At 41.3% G+C, this 18,953-nt stretch overlaps 1 protein-coding gene across 7 annotated transcripts in view; it reads left to right on the top strand.

The window, feature by feature from the left end:
* MAP3K13 (mitogen-activated protein kinase kinase kinase 13) overlaps positions 1 to 18,953 on the top strand; it is a 170,286-nt gene that overhangs the window by 136,848 nt on the left and 14,485 nt on the right. For all 7 annotated transcript variants that reach the window (XR_006207822.1, XM_042957170.1, XM_042957169.1 and 4 more), the window contains 6 exons: positions 2,334 to 2,492; positions 4,168 to 4,326; positions 4,775 to 4,883; positions 12,686 to 12,795; positions 13,761 to 13,877; positions 14,571 to 14,708. Coding sequence is in view for 6 of the 7 variants with exons in the window: in XM_042957170.1 (XP_042813104.1) it covers positions 2,334 to 2,492; positions 4,168 to 4,326; positions 4,775 to 4,883; positions 12,686 to 12,795; positions 13,761 to 13,877; positions 14,571 to 14,708 (792 nt within the window). In the remaining variant the exon portion in view is untranslated. The remainder of the gene's footprint in view (positions 1 to 2,333; positions 2,493 to 4,167; positions 4,327 to 4,774; positions 4,884 to 12,685; positions 12,796 to 13,760; positions 13,878 to 14,570; positions 14,709 to 18,953) is intronic.

The following is an 18,953-nucleotide window of genomic DNA, read 5'->3' as shown; positions in this document are numbered from 1 at the left end:
CCTTCTCCTGCTTTACTTGCAAATGAACTCTATTTCATTGCATATGTTCACATTCTTTTTTTTTTTTTTTAATTTTTTTTTTTCAACGTTTTTTATTTTATTTTTGGGACAGAGAGAGACAGAGCATGAACTGGGGAGGGGCAGAGAGAGAGGGAGACACAGAATCAGAAACAGGCTCCAGGCTCTGAGCCATCAGCCCAGAGCCTGATGCGGGGCTCGAACTCACGGACCGCGAGATCGTGACCTGGCTGAAGTCGGACGCTTAACCGACTGCGCCACCCAGGCGCCCCGCATATGTTCACATTCTTACACAACCTGTTGCTTTTGTCATCCACTACATACACATAAGGGACACAAAATATTGCCCAAGTCCTCTTTGAATGGTCTCCTTCTTAACCACCTTGTTCTCCTGGAGAATTCACTTTAGAGGAAGAGGTTGGGAAATTTTAGAATATATAAAATCACATGCTACTTTCTTTAACTCCTCTCATTTAGAGATTAGAGTAATAAGTCACCCAATGAGCCTTTCCCTCCATTATCAGTATTCCCCTGAACTTCCAGCAGCCTTGGCCTCTTTGCATTCCAGGCTAACTTTGAGAAGACAAAGATCAGTCTGGCTTGTAGTAAAGAGAGATTCCATGACCTGCATTAAATCTTAGGCTGTGTGACCCCAGCTTTGTCTCAGAGAAGACCTGACAAAAGTTCCAACCTCATGTGCTCTTTAGTCTGTCCCCATGTCCATTCCCTCTTCTCATGCCAAGAAATCCCATAGTGAGCAGCACAAAAGAGACAGAAGAGGAAGCGTCTAGTATTTTTCTTTCTAGGGGCTTATCGCCTTTTCTGACTTTCATGGTATATACCATCAGTTCTGCCAGATACCCCATAATATTTAAATCCTTATGCATTTTCTTTTTTTTAATTTTTTTTTTAACGTTTATTTATTTTTGAGACAGAGAGAGACAGAGCATGAACGGGGAGGGTCAGAGAGAGGGAGACACAGAATCTGAAACAGGCTCCAGGCTCTGAGCTGTCAGCACAGAGCCCGACGCGGGGCTCGAACTCACGGACCGCGAGATCATGACCTGAGCCGAAGTCGGCCGCTTAACCGACTGAGCCACCCAGGTGCCCCTAAATCCTTACGCATTTTCACCAAGACTAACACCATTAAATCAAAGTGTGCAAATTATGTAAATTTTACATATCAGGTGCAAAATCAGGTGTAGGATGTGGATGAAGGTATTCTAAAGCAGTTGTAAACCTGGTAAATAGTAAGCCATGTGACACTGATGGAGAGGGGGGCAAATGTGACGTCCCTGGTTCAGACAAGGGAGGAGGTAGAGAAGTTTCCTGTTTTCTAGCCACCTCAATTCTGATACTCTGAATATTAAGCCTTCTTATTATTAAAAATAGGTCTCTATATCATTAAGCCTCTGAAACCCTAACTCATGAATATTCTGAAGTTCTAAACAGGTTATTTCAAGTGAATTCAGTCTGGTGTGTAAGGATATTACTATTTTGGATTCAACTGGTACCAGATTGTATTCATCTTTAAGGCTAAAAGAGCAATTTTCCCCAGGTAACATTTCAGATAAATACTGTGAAAAGGAGAACACGACTTGTGTGGAATCTGCTTAAGCCTAAATGTGTCCCAGCTTTTCCTTATTAGCTTTTAGTGTCATGGTTCCATGCATGATTTTAGTTGGCCGTTATTTAAAAAATGTTTTAAAAGAAGTGTTTTTCTTAGTGATTTGTCTGAGACTGGCAAGGATGGAAACTGATATTTATAGAGGAGGGGTGTTTTATATATCTAATCTCATTTAATTCAAATGAAAATTCCATGAAGGCCATTATTATAGGCCCATAGTTCCGTATCCAAAACTCTTAGAGTCAGAGGATATCAGATAGCATTACCTCACACCACCAGCAAAGTCTAGGACAACACTCTCTAATGAGCCACAGATAAATAAAATGAGTTTGCTTGATATAGATGAGAAAATATTTATATACTATTTTCAGAGTTTTCTGCATGTTTGAATTCTGGAGAACATACTGTGACCCCAATTGTCCCCATCTTACAAATGAGAAAACCGGCTTCGGAGAATTAGGTAGCAGAGATCACACAGCCAGTAAGTGGTGGAGGCAGGCTCAAACCAGGTAGAAAAAGCCCACTATGCTGTGCTGCCTCACATGTTTGAGTGATGCTGATGCCCCAGTAATATTGGAACTCACAAGCTGAATTCCACAAGTAGGAGGCAGCAAACTAAGTTGCCAATTACAGTCATGGTGTTTATTAGTACTAATGATCTGGATGTTCTTTCTATTTCTTTTTAAAGTGTTTTGGTGACTCACACAGATGCAGTAAAAATTTCAGATTTTGGTACATCTAAGGAACTCAGTGACAAAAGTACCAAGATGTCCTTTGCTGGCACAGTCGCGTGGATGGCACCAGAGGTGATACGCAATGAACCTGTCTCTGAAAAAGTCGATATATGGTGAGTGGTGCCATCTGTCCCAACTAGAAAGCCTCTCCCACTTCACCCTATTAGACCTTTCCTCCTTCAACTCTTCTGCTTTCCCAAAATATTCTTTAGCGTCCCTCACTCCTGGCTGATTTCAGTCTCCTCTTATCTGAGGTACTAACCAGTGTAACGATGAATGTGTTAAGAAGGATTGAGAGATAATAGGGTGAATATGTATTTAGTAAATCATCAGTTTTGGAGACTTTCACAGAATGTGCTGAACTCTCTGGAAAATCGAAAATTTACTTCAAATAAGCATTTAGTATCAAAGTCTTTCTGAAATATATTATATAATTCTCAACTTCTTAAGTAAAATACATTAAACAAAGTTTACTTAGTCTTGGTGACTCAGACCATCACTGAATATATCAGTGATATACTTTGCTGTAATACAGTTTATGTGCTTTAGAGCTATCTAAAGTATATAATAGGACTATTTGCCCTTTTAATAAACAGTCCCTATGAGCTATGCTTTTTTTTTTTTTGGGCCTTTTAAAATCTTTACCAGTTTTTCCTTTGAGATTATGAATCTTTACTATTAATAGTATATTTCCCTGTAGTTACTTTTCTTCCATTCTTAAAATTGGCTACTATTAACTTTTAGCCTTAAAAACAAAATAATAGCATATATTAAAATTACATGTAACACCAGAATAAGATAAAGTAGAAATGTGGGATCATTTGTAATTTGGGTAATTATTACCAACGCATCCTCCTTAGGGATTATACCGATTACATTCCCAACAGAAATGTATAAGTGTTTTCTCAGTCTCACCACCAAAATGTGTTAAATTTTTGGATTTTTGCCAACCGTCTAGGTAACAAATGGTATCTTGGGTGTGGCTTTAATGCACATTCCTCTCATAAGTTAGGTTGTTCATTTTTTCATATGTTTACAAACCATTTGTAATTCCTTATTTGTGAACTATTCTGATCCCTTGCTAAACTTTCTGATCTTTATTCTTATCAATTTATAAGGGTATTTTATACACTAAGGAGATTAGCCTTTTGTGCATAGGAATTACAGGTACTTTTCACCTTTGCTATTTTGTTTATGGTGTTCTTTCTCCATGCTAGATTTTTTTGAAAATGCTCTCCCCTTATGGCTTCTGGATTTCATAACTGGAAAGCCTTCACCACTGTAAGATTAGTAAAAAGAAAAAAATTTCTCATGTGTTCTTTCAGGATGTTTATGGCTTCATTTTTTCTTTTCACATTTGAATTTTTGATTCTTTGGGAATTTATCTTGATGTAAGATGAACTATAGATTTAATTTTTCCCCCAGTTGTCCCAATGGCATATATTGTGTAGTCTGTTTTCCCTCATTGGTTTGGGATGTCGCTTCTATCACATACTCAATCCCATATGTATTTGGCCTATTTATGGATCTTTATTACATTCACGGAGTCCGGCTGTCTATTCACGTGCCAGAGTTAATTATAAAAACCTTATAATATGTCTTCATATCTAGCAGCGTTGGTTACCCCTTACTGAATTTGTTTTTCAGAGTTTTTCTGTTTCTGTTCTTCTTATGGCAGTATTAGAATTTTGAAACTGGGTATACTTTTGATTAAAAATGAATAGAGAACAAAAATACAAACCAGTCTTTCTGCCGTGTCTTTGGTACCTGTTCCTGGTACTACTGTAGGTCTTTTGGAGTGGTGCTTTGGGAGCTGCTGACAGGAGAGATCCCTTACAAAGATGTGGACTCTTCAGCCATCATTTGGGGTGTTGGAAGCAATAGCCTACACCTTCCAGTTCCTTCCACTTGCCCTGATGGATTCAAAATCCTTATGAAACAGACATGGTAAGAAATATATTTCTCCCAATATTCTCTTTTACCTTCTTCCTCAAAACCAAATTTAAAATTTCTCTAAAACTTCAGGGAAGTCTCTAATATGGATTTGGAACAAATCAACTGGTTAAAGACTGGTGGACTTGGAGTTATTTATAAATAATGAATTTGTTATATCCTGCTACAATAGGCCTTAATAAATGATAGCTATGGTAACTATTATTACTTTACTTGCCCTAAGGGACTATTATTATCAAACAGGTCACTGATCCTACAGATTTCCATTTTATTATTATAGGTTTCTCATAATTACATTTTCCTTTTGCTCCTCAGTGCATGAACACTGCCTGAGAAATAGCCAGGTGTGGAGCCAAAAACGTTTTTTATAAAGCAGAATAAAATCTTTATCCTCCTGGATCCAACTTCCACAGTGCACAAGCTGTCTTTTTTTAACTTGTAGGCAGAGTAAACCTCGCAACCGGCCTTCTTTCCGACAGACGCTCATGCATTTAGACATCGCTTCTGCTGATGTTCTTGCCACCCCACAAGAAACCTACTTCAAGTCTCAGGTGAGTCTGGAAACTCTCTTCGAGTGTACTGAACACACAGACAGGGAGGTCTCGACGAGAAAGAGTAACTCAGAACCATTCCGATTCTTGTAACAATGATACAGCCCTAGTCATTGTGAAGCAGTAATTATGATCCCTCACACAGAGGAAATTTTGGAGCTTTTTAAACACTTAAGATATATCATTATCTCATTTGAAAGGAACATGTATTGGAATGTCATCCTCATAGTGGTGAAACGGTTGAAGAGTAAAGAGGAATATATTTGAATTAGAATTACTGCTGACCAGGGGCGCCTGGGTGGCTCAGTCGGTTGAGCGTCCGACTTCGGCTCAGGTCATGAACTCGCGGTCTGTGGGTTCAAGCCCCGCGTCGGGCTCTGTGCTGACAGCTCAGAGCCTGGAGCCTGCTTTGGATTCTGTGTCTCCCTCTCTCTCTGCCCCTCCCCCACTCATGCTCTGTCACTCTCTCTCTGTCAAAAATAAACATTAAAAAAAAATTAAAAAAAAAAATTACTGCTGACCTTCATGAAAAGATTGCTTCCCTTGAAGGGGAAAAGCTAAAGTACAGAGGAGGGAAGTGAAATACCAGAGAGAGAGAGCCCATGATAGAATCAGGCCCAGAGAGAACCTTTCCTCTACCTTTATGTGTCACCCACGAGCACCAGATAAAATGTAATTTTTTAAATGTTTATTTATTTTTGAGACAGAGGGAGACAGAGTGCGAGTGGGGGAGGGGCAGAGAGAGAGGAAGACACAGAATCTGAAACAGGCTTCAGGCTCTGAGCTATCAGCACAGAGCCCGATGCGGGGCTCAAACCCAAGAACTGTGAGATCATGACCTGAGCCAGTCAGACGCTCAACTGACTGAGCCACCCAGGTGCCCCAGATAAAATGTAATTTAATGTATCTGTTAGCCTTTACTGTCTTACGGACCATTCCAGACTTATGGCTTAAAACAATAAGCTTTAGTTTAGCTTATGGTTCTGTGGGTCTGCAGTTTGGGTGGGCGGTTCTCCTGCCGGCTTCCACTGGGCTCACTCACATATCTGTAGTCCATTGCTGGGTCCCCTGGGAGGCTGGCAGGTTCTCGGCAGCTTCATTCACAAGTGTGGTGATTGGCTGGCTGTCACCAAGAGCACCTCGGTTCTCTTCCACGTGGCCTCTTGTCCCTCGGCAGCCTGCTTGGGCTTGTTCACAAGCTGTTATCAGGGTCACAAATTCGGTAAGACAGCAAGACCCAGGGCACAAGGGATTTTCAAGCCTAGGTGTGCACCATGCGTGCTAATGTCTCTTTGGTCAAAGCAAGTCACAGGCCAACCCCAGGATGAGAAGCAGACTTCACCTCTTGGCGAGGGAATCTGCCCCGGCACTCTGTGAGGGCATGGGTGCAGAGGGGGAACAATTTGTGACTGTTGAATAAAAATGCTGTAACATCATAAGGATTCCATCTCTGCACTCACTTGCAGTATCACTTAAAAGAGTCATTCTCGGAGAAGACGTTTTATTAACAATTGGTATCTCAGTCTACCCCTCATCTCCACCCATCTCCAGTGGGTGATGAGGGTACCTACCAGGAAAGTATGTGTTGAAAAGAGTACCGCACTGGGAGGGGCATCATCCCTACAAGTTCAACAAGCCCTCCAGTATGCTTTATGACCTGGCCCGACTCGAGGCTTGGAGTACCTGCTTCTCACATGTCTGATAAATGCAGACACTCTACCCATCAGACATTAGGGGATACCTTAATAAAAATACAAGGTGGGGGTTTTTTTGTTTGTTTGTTTGTTTGTTTGTTTGTTTGTTTTATCTCGGACCGCCTAAGGACTGATAAATCAGAGACTTTTATCTTGTTGCCCCAAGTTCCAACACACACTCTATGGTCCACAAACATAGCTCTCCTCACAACTGTGTCTTTAAATAGTCAGGATTGCCCCCACAGATCTGTAGTGTTTCTGAGGAATTATTATGTAAGCAAAGTGTTTGATTTCAGAGAAAACGCAAGGATGTAGGGGGGGTTGACTTTATCATATCATTTCCTATGTCCTTTGATGTGCATTCCAATAAACTCCCTTAGAACTTTCAAAAACCATGACCTCTCTATTCAAATACACATAAATAAGGGCCACTGGAAAAGAAATCTGCCCAATTTCTTTTTGTGTTAGTATTCCGAAAAAGACTTAGGCCCTTTCGTGAAATGAAAGAGAGTAATAGTAAGTACTTTCTAGGGAGTCTTTCAGACTTTAGGATATGATTTCAATCACAGCTTTGCTTCCCTTACCATAAAAGTATATATGCCAGAATTTGGAAAAGCAGTTTTTGGTGACAGTACTAACTCACAAGCCATTGAGACCGCATAACTGTATATACTTGGAAAACTTCAAATTCTAGACAGATTTTACCTGAATGCTCCCAGAACATCACTTATGAAGCCAGTGACGCATTTTCTGAGTACCCACCCTATGCAAAGTACAATGTCATGCAACTAAGCACCCACATTTGGTATCTTTATTTGTACAAACTCACTTTTACGAGTAAAATTGAACTCAGAAAAGTTTCTTTGGGGAGCACCTTGGTGGCTCAGTCGGTTAAGGTCCAACTCTTGATTTCAGCTCAGGTCATGATCTCACAGTTCATGAGATCGAGCCCCACATCGGGCTCTGTGCTGACAGTGCAGACCCTGATTGGGATTCTCTGTCTCCCTCTTTCTCTGCCCCTTCTCTGCTCATGCTTTCTCTCTCTCTCTCTGTCTCTCTCAAAGTAAATAAATAAACATATTCTTGAAGGGAAGAAGTGGGGGAAGAAAGGAAAGGGAAAACATTACATTGGAAATCTTTTAATATTCATCAATTCTTCTACATTTTTCTCCCAACATGAAATTTTACCTCTCCTTAAATAGCCCCAAATCTGCTATCCTTGCTAGTTCCTAGAATTATTTCAGATACTTACAAGCTGATTTGTCTCTGGGTTTGAAATTCAGACTATCTCTGGCTACTGATAAAGTATTTATGAACTGAATTTATGTACTGAAGTACTCAGAAAAGCAACAGACTTGAGTCTAAGCCCTTGTCCTATGATCTTAGACAAGTTGCTAAATTTCTCTAAACCTCAGCTTACTCATCTAAACAATGAAGATAATCATCTTTTCTCTTCCTTATGGAGTTTTAGCTAGGATCAAATGAGAAGACAGAAATGCAACTGTATTGGAAACTAAAGAACTATCCGATTTAAGATGTTATTCATGGCCCACAAAGCTACGGAAATGAAGCTTCCTCCAGGTTGTTACATGCTGTCGAGCTCCTGAGACAGATAAGATGGCAGCTGGGGAACTCCTCTTCACGGTGCCTTGGTTTTATGCCACCCCAAAGGGGAAGAGCTGATTGTGCCCCTCGTACCTGAGGCTTCCCCTCCTCCTGCCTGCTGACAAAGCCCTGTCAGCATCAGTTATCAATCAGCAGTGGTTAGCCACAGGTCTCCACTTTCCACCAAAACTGTCAGGCAAGAGCACCGGCAAGAGCCCAGCTGACTTCTTTCTGAGAGAAATTGCTTTAGCTGTTGCTCAGCCTACACACATATAAAGATGCAGCACACACAGAACAGATGAACGAAGCAACCAATTTCAGTACAGTATTCGATTCTGCCAAAGCCACTGCCTTGTTCCTAGACAATAACCCATTCCTCCCAGTAGGCAATTATTGTTCCTGGTATTCAACTGCATTTGATATCAGTCTTTAGGAAACATTTTATCGGGGGTCCCAGATCCCTGCTGCTAGATGGGCCACGTGCCCTGCTTCTAAGTTCTCCCACCACCCTCTGCTTTTTGTACCATCTGGTTCCCTCTTGAGTACCACTGTGACCACTCAAATTCAGGGGCTGGGAGTTGCATACACCAAGCTCATTATAGGGACAGACTGTGCTCCTCAAGAGTAATCTCATCATGGGGCGCCTGGCTGGCTCAGCTGGAACAGCATACAATACTTTATCTTGGGATCATGAGTTCGAGCCCCTCATGGAATGTAGAGATTACTTAAATAAATTTTTTAAACTTAAAAAAAAAAAAAGAGCTTTCTCATGAGCAAGTAGGTACTTGGGCAGAGGCTGGGCACTTACTTACCTGGGAAGGCAGTAAAGGGGATTCATGTGCCAGTAAAGGGTTGGCCTTGATGACCTCTAAGTCTTTTCTGATTCAGAATCTATGGTTTCCAGCCACTTAGCCTCCTACGGTCCTGCTTCTCTCTTCCTTCAGCGAGGCTGGAGCTGGCTCAACTTCTTTTTTTCCTCTTTAAAATTTGTGGTAAAATACATATAATACAAAAATTGCCACTTTACCCATTTTGAAGTGTACAGTTCAGTGGCATTCATTAAATTCACAACATTGTGAAACTGTCACCACAATTTCCAAAAGTTTTCATCATCCCATTAAGCAATAACTTCCCATTCCCTCCTCCCCTCGCCCCTGGTAATCTCTGTTGTACTTTCTGTCTCTATGAATTTACATATTCAATCTACTGATTGAATAACTGGAAGGCTGGAGAAGACAAAAACCTTTTAAATGTTGTGACCTTTCCCAGGCCTTATCCGGGACATTAAAAGGATCCAGTTGGGGTGCCTGGGTGGCTCAGTTGGTTAAGTATCCAACTTCAGCTCAGGTCACTGTCTTGTGGTTCTTAAGTTCAAAGCCCCACGTCAGGCTCTCTGCTGTCAGCAGAGCCTGCTTTGGATTCTCTGTACCCCACCTCTCTCTCTGCCCTTGCCCTGCTTGTACTCTCTCTCTCTCTCAAAAATAAACATTTTTTTAAAAAGAATTTAAAAAAATTTTTAAAGGATCCCATTAATGGTAATAACTTAGGTGTCACTAGATTTTTCCCTTACCTGCTTATGCAAGAATACCTTGTGAAGCACCTCGTGTTCCCTCCCTTCACTGCCCCCCCAGTGCATTTTGGGGGAATCCCCAGTAAAGAGTGGGGATCTCAGTAACTTCATACATTGTAACATCTGCTCTGCTTTCCACTGAATGGCCAGACACAGTAGTCTCCTGCCTAGTATCTGCTAGATATTACTTTATGGGTTAGCATTGTTTTCTGCCACAAGACCATAGTCCCCAGCTGGCATCCATTGGGTGCTGCCGTATCTTTAAGGCACTGCCATCACCCACTGAGTGCTGCCATTTCCTGCTGTAACTGAAGCTTGGAATTCTCAAGATTCCAAAGCTGCATATTGTTCTATTTACACAATGACCTCTTCCTTTCTCTGGTGAGTTACACTTTGTTAAAGGTAACAGAGCAGTGCTGTTTATGGCCCAGTGTTTTACAGGCATTTTAATGAAACAATGGGAAATGCTTCTCCACTCTTATCGTGGCTTTGTTATAGGTCAGGTTCATGTAGGATTCCTCCTTCTCTCATGCCATATGTTCTCTCCGAGGCACCTCAGTCTTTACAAATTGGTTTCAGGCCTACCCACCTTCCATTTTTTCAGATATACCCAGACATGTCTGCACTGAAGATTAAGTGCAAATTGGAACTCCTATAATGTAAAGATTCTAAGCAAATGTGGTGAAAGTCCAAAATTAACATCTACCAGTAACACTATACCTGCTGGGAAAATATATGATTAATCAGTACTGGTGTTTTCCCATATATCTTGTTCCGTCTTCATAGGGAAGGGGGTACTTCTTTTTGGAAATCTCCTTTTTAATAGGTTCCAATCTTCAAAAGGGTTTATTTCCTCAAGAAATGGAAAAAAAAAAAAAAAAAAAATCTATTCTGTGACATCTGATTCCTGACCACCAGAGGGAGATGTTTCTTTTCCTGGTCCCTTCTTTTTAGGTATTGTACTAGGATCTACTGATATGTTTTTGCACAAAAGAGGACACTTTAAGGCCCAGACCTGGCCAGCTCCCTTATCCTTTTTTGGTCTAACATCTCTTGATTGTCAATCTTAGGCTTCTTTTTTTTTTTTTTTTTTTTTTTTTTTTTTTTTAGTGTTTATTTTTGAGAGAGAGAGAGAGAGAGAGACAGAGTGCAAGTGGGGGGAAGGGCAGAGAGAGAGAGGGAGACACAGAATCCAAAGCAGGCTCTAGGCTCAGAGCTGTCAGCACAGAGCCCAACGTGAGGCTCGAACTCATAAACCGTGAGATCATGACCTGACCTGACGTCAGACGCTTAACAAACTGAGCCACCCAGGCACCCCGATCTTAGGCTTCTTGAGGCTCAGATATTCTTTTTACTTCAGACTTTGATCTGATGATTGACAGAACAGCATTACTTTAGGAGCTCAACCAAACCTGCATTTATTGCTTAGATACTGTCAAAGACTGTTACCAAACAATGGGCAGTGCATTCTGGATCTGACTTTCTGATGACCTTGACTTTCTGATGACGTTGTTCGGCAGGTTTGGTGCCCAAAAGTCAGCTGATTGACAGAAATCTTTCTCCAATGGTCAGTCAACATATATAGAGAGATACAGGAAGGTCTAGCGTATTATAAATAGATTAGCAGGATGATCACTTTTTAAATACGTATGATATGATTTCCTCTAAAAACTAAATGAGAAATAGCAAATTTGGGGAGAAACCTTCTGGAATTTCACAATTACTTAAGCATAACTTCTTCCATGATCTAGAGAAATAATTTTAAACATGAATCTAAAAGTAATAGAATAGCTCCACAGGAAGAATATGTAATTAGAGGCATTTAGTTATATGTCTAGCCTTTACTGGAAATTATCTTAGTCTCATTAGCTTCTTGGGGATTGTAGTTTATATGTAATTTGAGGAAACATCTCTTTTAGCTCTTTTCTAGAAATTGCCTGTAGACTATATTGCAGCAGAGGTTTTTCTATTCCCTAAAATTTAGATAAAATGGGCTTGGAATTCCATGCTCTGTGGAAAGTCCCGTGTCCTAACGCTTCTGTGAATTCCTGGGAAATTTATAATTTCCTGGTCCCTCTGGTTCTGCCTTTCTAAAATTTTGGGGCCCCATCCCTGCCATCTTGTGGTTGTTTCTCTATCTTTGTCCTGTCATTGACCCAAACGTGAAGTTCAGCACCTCTCCTTTATGTCTAAAAAAACAAAAACACTCATCCAAAGTCAAGGTGAATGTCAGAGACTTTACTAACGGTTTAGGAAATTGGAAAGGGCTCACATTTTGAACAATTGAACTCACATATTAGACATTTATCCCCATTCTAAAAATTTTGTCCAACTATTAAATAGTTTAGCCATACTCTTTCTCCTTTCCTGTTCTTTCCCTCACACCCAAATTCCTGTATAATTTCCTATATTTTTATTCCCAACTCCTGTTGTTCCTTCCCCTTGGGTCTTCTACCAATATTTTTTCAAGGTATTTTCATAAACAGAACCTAAGAGGACTTCTGGAGCCAATTGTAAACATGATCATATTCTCACTAGCATATACTTATACAGAGGGTTATCAGAGCCTTTCTTTCTAACCAGGTCACCTCAGCCACCATCTTCACTTAAAACTGAGCTCTTATTCCAGGGGTGATGGCTAGTATGCCAGCTGTGATATTTCTGGTGGCCAGTATTACAAGAAAACTGGAAAAAGAGACAGCATCACATGTTGGACTAAATACAGAAAATAAGGTCATGGTGTGTGGGGTGGGGCGTGCAGATAGCGGAGCATGAGGTATTTTGCCGTAATCAACTAATAGTTATTGAACATTTATTTGTTAAGTCTCTTCAGTAAAAGCATTCAGGGAAAAAAAATCTTGCACATGACCCCATGGTTCTATCAGGGATTAACACTCCTAGACTATTAACAAAGTCTAATTTGTCCTACCCAGGCTGAATGGAGAGAAGAGGTGAAAAAACACTTTGAGAAGATCAAAAGTGAGGGAACCTGTATACACCGATTAGATGAAGAACTGATTCGGAGGCGCAGAGAAGAGCTCAGGTCTGCCACTCTGTCCTTCCCATCTCTTCTTGTCCCTAGATCTTCAGATACTGGCAGGAACTCTCCTTGTGAATCACCATTTTGCCTCGTACACACCTTTCACCTGTGCTACTTACTGTTAATTCTCTTTAAAAGTTAGCTGTCCATTATACTGCTGTTCTGTCTTCTCCCTGCAATCTTGTTATCCTCCTTTATTATATCTCTGCAGCAAACACTCTTGGAGCAATGCTCTTTCTTCATTCAGTGCCTGTCCTAGGTGACCTGGAAGGCAGCACTTTATAAGACATAGCGCCTGGTCTCAAGGTGCTTATGATCAATGAAGAGGTACAAGACACAATCATAGATAGCCACTGTATTAGGCAAGATGTGTACCACAGATAAGTGCAAGGTCATGGGGTCAGCCTTGATTGCATATTCCCATTAACATATAGTATTCTTATTAAGATACCGTCAACACTGCACAAAGGCTACAAATTATACACAAATCACATTCAGATTTTATCTGTGGCCCTCCTGGCTATTCTGTATAGCTCGATGTGACCCCTAAGGATAAACCAAGTGAAAGCTTGGGTTTCCCATCCCCCACTCCAACTTGTCAGAGTCATTACATCAAAAAGGGCATCCTTAAATTTAGATGACACTCAGACCAATGCTTTTTTTTTTAATGTTTATTTTTGAGAGAGAGACAGAGTGTGAGCCAGGAAGGGGCAGAGAGAGAGGGAGACACAGAATCTGAAGCAGGCTCCAGACTCCGAGCTGTCAGCGCAGAGCCCAACACAGGGCTCGAACCTGTGAACCGCAAGATCATGACCTGAGCTGAAGTCAGATGCCTAACCAACTAAGCCACTCAGGCGCCCCACACCCATGTTTTTGAGATAAACCATCCTGGTTCTTATTTCATTAGTGTGATTCTTTGTTCTCCCCCAAGGTAGCCAGCTTTGCTGATGCTGTATTTTCTTTGATAGGCATGCTTTGGATATTCGTGAACACTATGAGAGAAAACTTGAGCGGGCTAATAATTTATACATGGAACTGAGTGCCATCATGCTGCAGCTGGAAATGCGGGAGAAGGAGCTCATTAAGTATGTATCCAGGCTTCTGTCTGTCCTTACTGAGTCGGGTCTACCAATCAGCAGAAATGTACTGCTCCTCCACACTGCTACTACTCAAAACTAAAAATAGCAAATACTTTATTCAATTACCCAACATTCCCTAAGGGATGTGCTGTGTGCAGGTCTCTTCCCCTGAAGAAGTTTCAGTTGGGTGGAGCTGCTGCAGAGCTCGTCGTAGAGAAATGGGCACTTGATAGCCATTTGCAACTTCACCCTATTGAATGACCCCAAGAAAGAGTCCTCATTTCTAGAAAAGCTTGGTGTGGATGAGTGGGAGCTTTTTGCCCCCCCACAGGGAAGTAAGGTGGCTGATGAAAGTGGTTTAAGGTATTCTTGACAAGGGCAAGAAAACCCGCTGGTCCTGACCAAAACAGCAACCGAAAATAAGTAGGTCATCTACCATCACATTGTGTCTCCCATGAGGTGTGTTGGGGGAGGGAAGGTCAGCCCCTGAGTCCACCTGAGAGTAGAAGAGCACAGTTAAGTCACATTAGTTGAATTTCATATCTTTTCTCCCCTTTTTAACCTGAATAGTAACCTTGTAATTCAAAGAGCATATATCTGTTAAGTGTGCCCGGCATCTGTGAGTGGAATTAGCCTGTGAAAACATTCTGCCCATCTGTCTGCAGTGACTGAGATGTGGCTTTTCCTTTCGTTCTGCAGGCGTGAGCAAGCAGTAGAAAAGAAGTACCCTGGAACTTACAAACGACACCCCGTCCGTCCAATAATCCACCCCAACGCCATGGAGAAACTCATGAAGAGGAAAGGTGCGCCTCATAAATCAGGGATGCAGACCAAACGGTGAGACACTGTCCCAACCTGGTACTCAGAGAAATGGGAAAATATCTCCCTAAATATACGTTATCACATCATGGTTGGTGTGTCCACTCCGTAGCTCATCATTGGCACACTTGCCTCTAGATAAAACAGGATGGGAAAGCGAGAGAATGTGTCACAAACTCTAGGAGTCTAGTTTTTACTGTCTGAGGACAGAGATATTTATTGACTTAGCATGGAATAGTGAAAAGAAAAAGCACTGGGGGCCAGACAGACCTAGATTCAAATCCCAGCTCTGCCTCTGATAAACTGCATGATGTGGGTCACGTCACTTGACCTCTGTCAACCCCATAGGTAAAATGGTATAACGATCACACATGAGATTTCTTTTTCTTTTTTTGACCCATAGCACACATAATTGGGTTCATCATAATTCTTGTTTTATGCAACATTGGTCCATGTATGTCCCACTTTTATTTATTCATTGAGTTCTTTTTAATAATGTAGTAAGTGTCTATAAATCTACCACCAAAAACAAAAGGAGGGGCTTTGATAATTACCTATACCCAACCGTGTGGGTACCGTCATTTCTACTCCTGCATGGGACTTCTGTGAAGTTTAAAAAGATAAATGTGAAGAGTGCCTGGGTACCTCAGTCAGATAAGCGTCCGACTTCAGCTCAGGCCATGATCTCATGGTCTGTGAGTTTGAGCCCCACTTCGGGCTCTGTGCTGACGGCTCAGAGCCTGCAGCTTGCTTTGGATTCTGTATCTCCTTTGCTCTCTGCCCCTCCCCACTCACACTCTATTTCTCAAAAATGAATAAATGTTAAAAAAAAATTTTAAGATAAAATTATAAACCATAGGTGCTAAAAATTAGTTTTTGAATAATTTTTTAAAAGATTGCCCTTTCCACTAATTACGGCACATTTTCCTTGTGTTATTTTAATCTTAGAATGTTCTTCTAGTCAGTTGTTTTATTATCAGGCTCTGCTAGATCCCCATTCCTCCCAAATAATGGAGAATGGACTCTGTTCCAGCCAAGTAATGTAGGGGAGAGAAATGTCCCTAAACCTGGGGTATAGACCTAATGGTGAGACTTGAGAACAATGCAGTAAGGATCAAAGTAAGGACAAAATTAAAACCAAAAATGTATTTTAAGGCTTTGAGAATGGTGGCCATTCTACCATAGCATGACTAATAGAAATCTAAACTACTAAGGAGTAACTACATGGATTAATTCCAATTTTGCTTTTACTTACCACCCCTGACCACCTTCTAGTCAGTTCTGAGAAACTGTTTGCAGATGGCACCTGGCAAAACCTCTGAAGATCCCAACACCTCTTTGTTTTGCTGTATTAATCAGGGACAGAGTTCACCTTCTGGCTCCTACCTCCATTCCGCTACAGATAAAACTGAGAGCTTTGGAGGAGAAAATAGTATGAGCTCACGTTTACTTTTAATTTTGGCTATGAGGAATATGTTTGGAAGAGTTTGCCATCATCAGCAGATGCTTAGTCTCCAAGCTAACTGAACTCATCCAGGAAGGCAACCTGGAACAGGTCTTTGAGCTGCAAAGAGTTCTACTTGCCCCTGAAGGATTTCAGTTTCAGATTATTTGGACAGTCCAATGATTAAGTTAGAAGCCCAGTGACCTTTGAGGAGATCAGAGAGGAAAAACCATCCACCATCTATGGTGTGTCAGTCTGGGTTCAGTTGGGGACTAAAAAGAAGAGAATCGGAGTTCAAGTATGGATCCACTAAGCCTATCACAAGTAAGTATAATCCAGTACAATAGTCTAAACACCTCATAATAAAGAGAAGCTTGGAATGGGGAAGAGCTAAAAAGACTGGGGTTTGAGTTATGAGTCCTGGCATTTAACCTATTTTGTGATGGATACAAGCCAATTAACCTGTAGGATCCCTCAGTGCCATTATCTATAAAATGAATATTGGAAAATGAATCATAGGAAACAAGTGTTTTATACATTATAAAGTGCTTTGTAAATGGTGAAGTGCTGTATCATTGTTATTCTGTGACATTGTTATTTGTACTGCTAGGTTCAATAAAAGCAGGCTTCACCTGACTTAGGACACTTATTAATTTTTTTTAACGTTTACTTATTATTGAGAGGCAGAGAGAGACACAGCATGAGCAGGGGAGGGGTAGAGAGAGAGGGAGACACAGAATCTGAAGCAGGCTCCAGGCTCTGAGCTATTAGCACAGAGCCCGACACGGGGCTCAAACTCACAAACTGTGAGATCATGACCTGAGCCGAAGCTGGTCGCCTAACCAACTGAGCCACCCAGTGCCCCGGGACACTTCTACCTCAGCTCTCTTTTAGGTCCCACCCTGGCCAGTCACTGTGTAAGTAGATACCCATAACTGGGCCTTGGATGGCTCTCTTGCCTCAGTAAAAGCCCCAGGACCTCCTCAATTCACATACTTTCTCTGGCACAATTTGGCCAGGTGACTACAGAACCATGAATCTGAGGCAGGAAGACGCTTATAGCAGCACAATACCCTGCCCACATTATTATATACCAGTGTTACCTGGAACTTCTGTTCTAAGATGAGCCTTGAACCGTCCTCCTGAGAAAGAAGAAAAACCCATCTCCTACAACCTGATACCTACTAATTTCCGGTGAGCCCTAGCTACTCAAATGCGGTCCTCAGTTCAGCATCATCTGAGAGTGTGTTAGCTCTTGGGTCGCCTGGGTGGCTCAGTCGGTTGAGCATCCAACTCCTGATTTCTCAGCTCAGGTCATGATCTCACAGTTCATGGATCGAGCCCCGTGTCATGCTCTGCACTGTCAGCACAGAGCCTACTTGGGATTCGCTCTTTGCCTCTCTCTCTCAGCCCTCCCCTGCTCGTGTGCTCACATTATTAGAAATGCAGACTCTTAGGCCCCAAACCTGACCTATTCAACCATTTTAATAAGCCCCAAGTGATTTGTAGGTACCTTTAAGCTTGTCCTCTGAATCTCTGATAAGCCAGACTGGAAATTAGGAGAAACTTCTTGTCTGGATTTTGCCAGTAATGCACTGTGAGACCATGAGACACTTGGGCTTTGGATTCCTCCTCACATAAGGTGAAGACGGGACTGTATCTGTGGTTTTCAAGCAACGTCTGAGACACCCCTGGGCCCGCATAGAGGTGTCAGGGATTACTGCAGAAGTAGAGAAGATGAGGAGCGGGAGCCCTGGGAGGGGGTTCTACTCTGCCACCCCTCTTCAACTGTTCCACTATATCTGGCGGGGTAGGGTGGGGCGGGAGATATACTTGACATAAAACATCATATTAGTTTCAAGTGTACAATGTAACAATTCAATAAACATGTATATATTTTGAAATAATTATCACAGAACTCTAGTTATGTGATCCATTCATCTGCATAAATAATTCAGCATAAATAATTACATTTTGGGGGCACGTGAGTGACTCAATCGGTTAAGTGTCTGACTTCGGCTCGGGTCGTGATCTCACAGTTTGTGGGTTCGAGTCCCGCGTAGGGCTCTGTGCTGACAGCTCAGAGCCTGAAGCCTGCTTCGGATTCTGTGTCTTCCTCTCTCTCTGCCCCTCCTCCACTTGCACTGTGTGTGTGTGTCTCTCTCTCTCAAAAATAAACATTAAAAAAAATTTTTTTTAAATAAATAAATACATTTTTTTCTTGTGATAATAACTTTCAAGACCTCTTAGAGACTTTCAAATATGCAATATTTGAAACAGCTGACGATTGAACAACATGGTTTCCAACAGATGCACTTATATGTGAATGTTTTGCAGCACAGTCCGGTATATGTATTTTCTCTTATGATTTTCTTAACATTTTCTTTTCCCTAGCTCACTTTAAAAATACAGTATATAATACATATAATATACAACATATGTATGAATCCACTATTTATCTTATCAGTAAGACATCTGGTCAACAGCAGGCTATTATTAAGTTTTCTGGAGTCAAAAGTTATGCTTGGATTTTTGACCGTGCCTGTTATTCAAAGATCAACTGTATCATTAACTATAGTCTCCATGCTGTACATTACATCCACAGGACTTATATATTTTATAACCAGAAGTTTGCACCTTTTGGATGCTCTTCACCCATTTCACCCATCTTCTCCTACTCCCCATATCTGGAAACCACCAGTCTGTTCTCTTACTATATCTATTTTATATACTGAATTTTTCATAATTCATTTAAGAAAAAGATTCTGTTGTTTAAAAAAAGTTTGGGTCTTCCTGCTCTGTAATTTGCTGATTTGTGT

This window comes from Panthera tigris, chromosome C2 (genome assembly GCF_018350195.1).
Source record: "Panthera tigris isolate Pti1 chromosome C2, P.tigris_Pti1_mat1.1, whole genome shotgun sequence".
Lineage (NCBI taxonomy): Eukaryota > Metazoa > Chordata > Mammalia > Carnivora > Felidae > Panthera > Panthera tigris.
The sequence above is the reverse complement of the archived record's forward strand: the minus strand, read 5'-3'. Positions and strand labels throughout refer to the sequence as shown.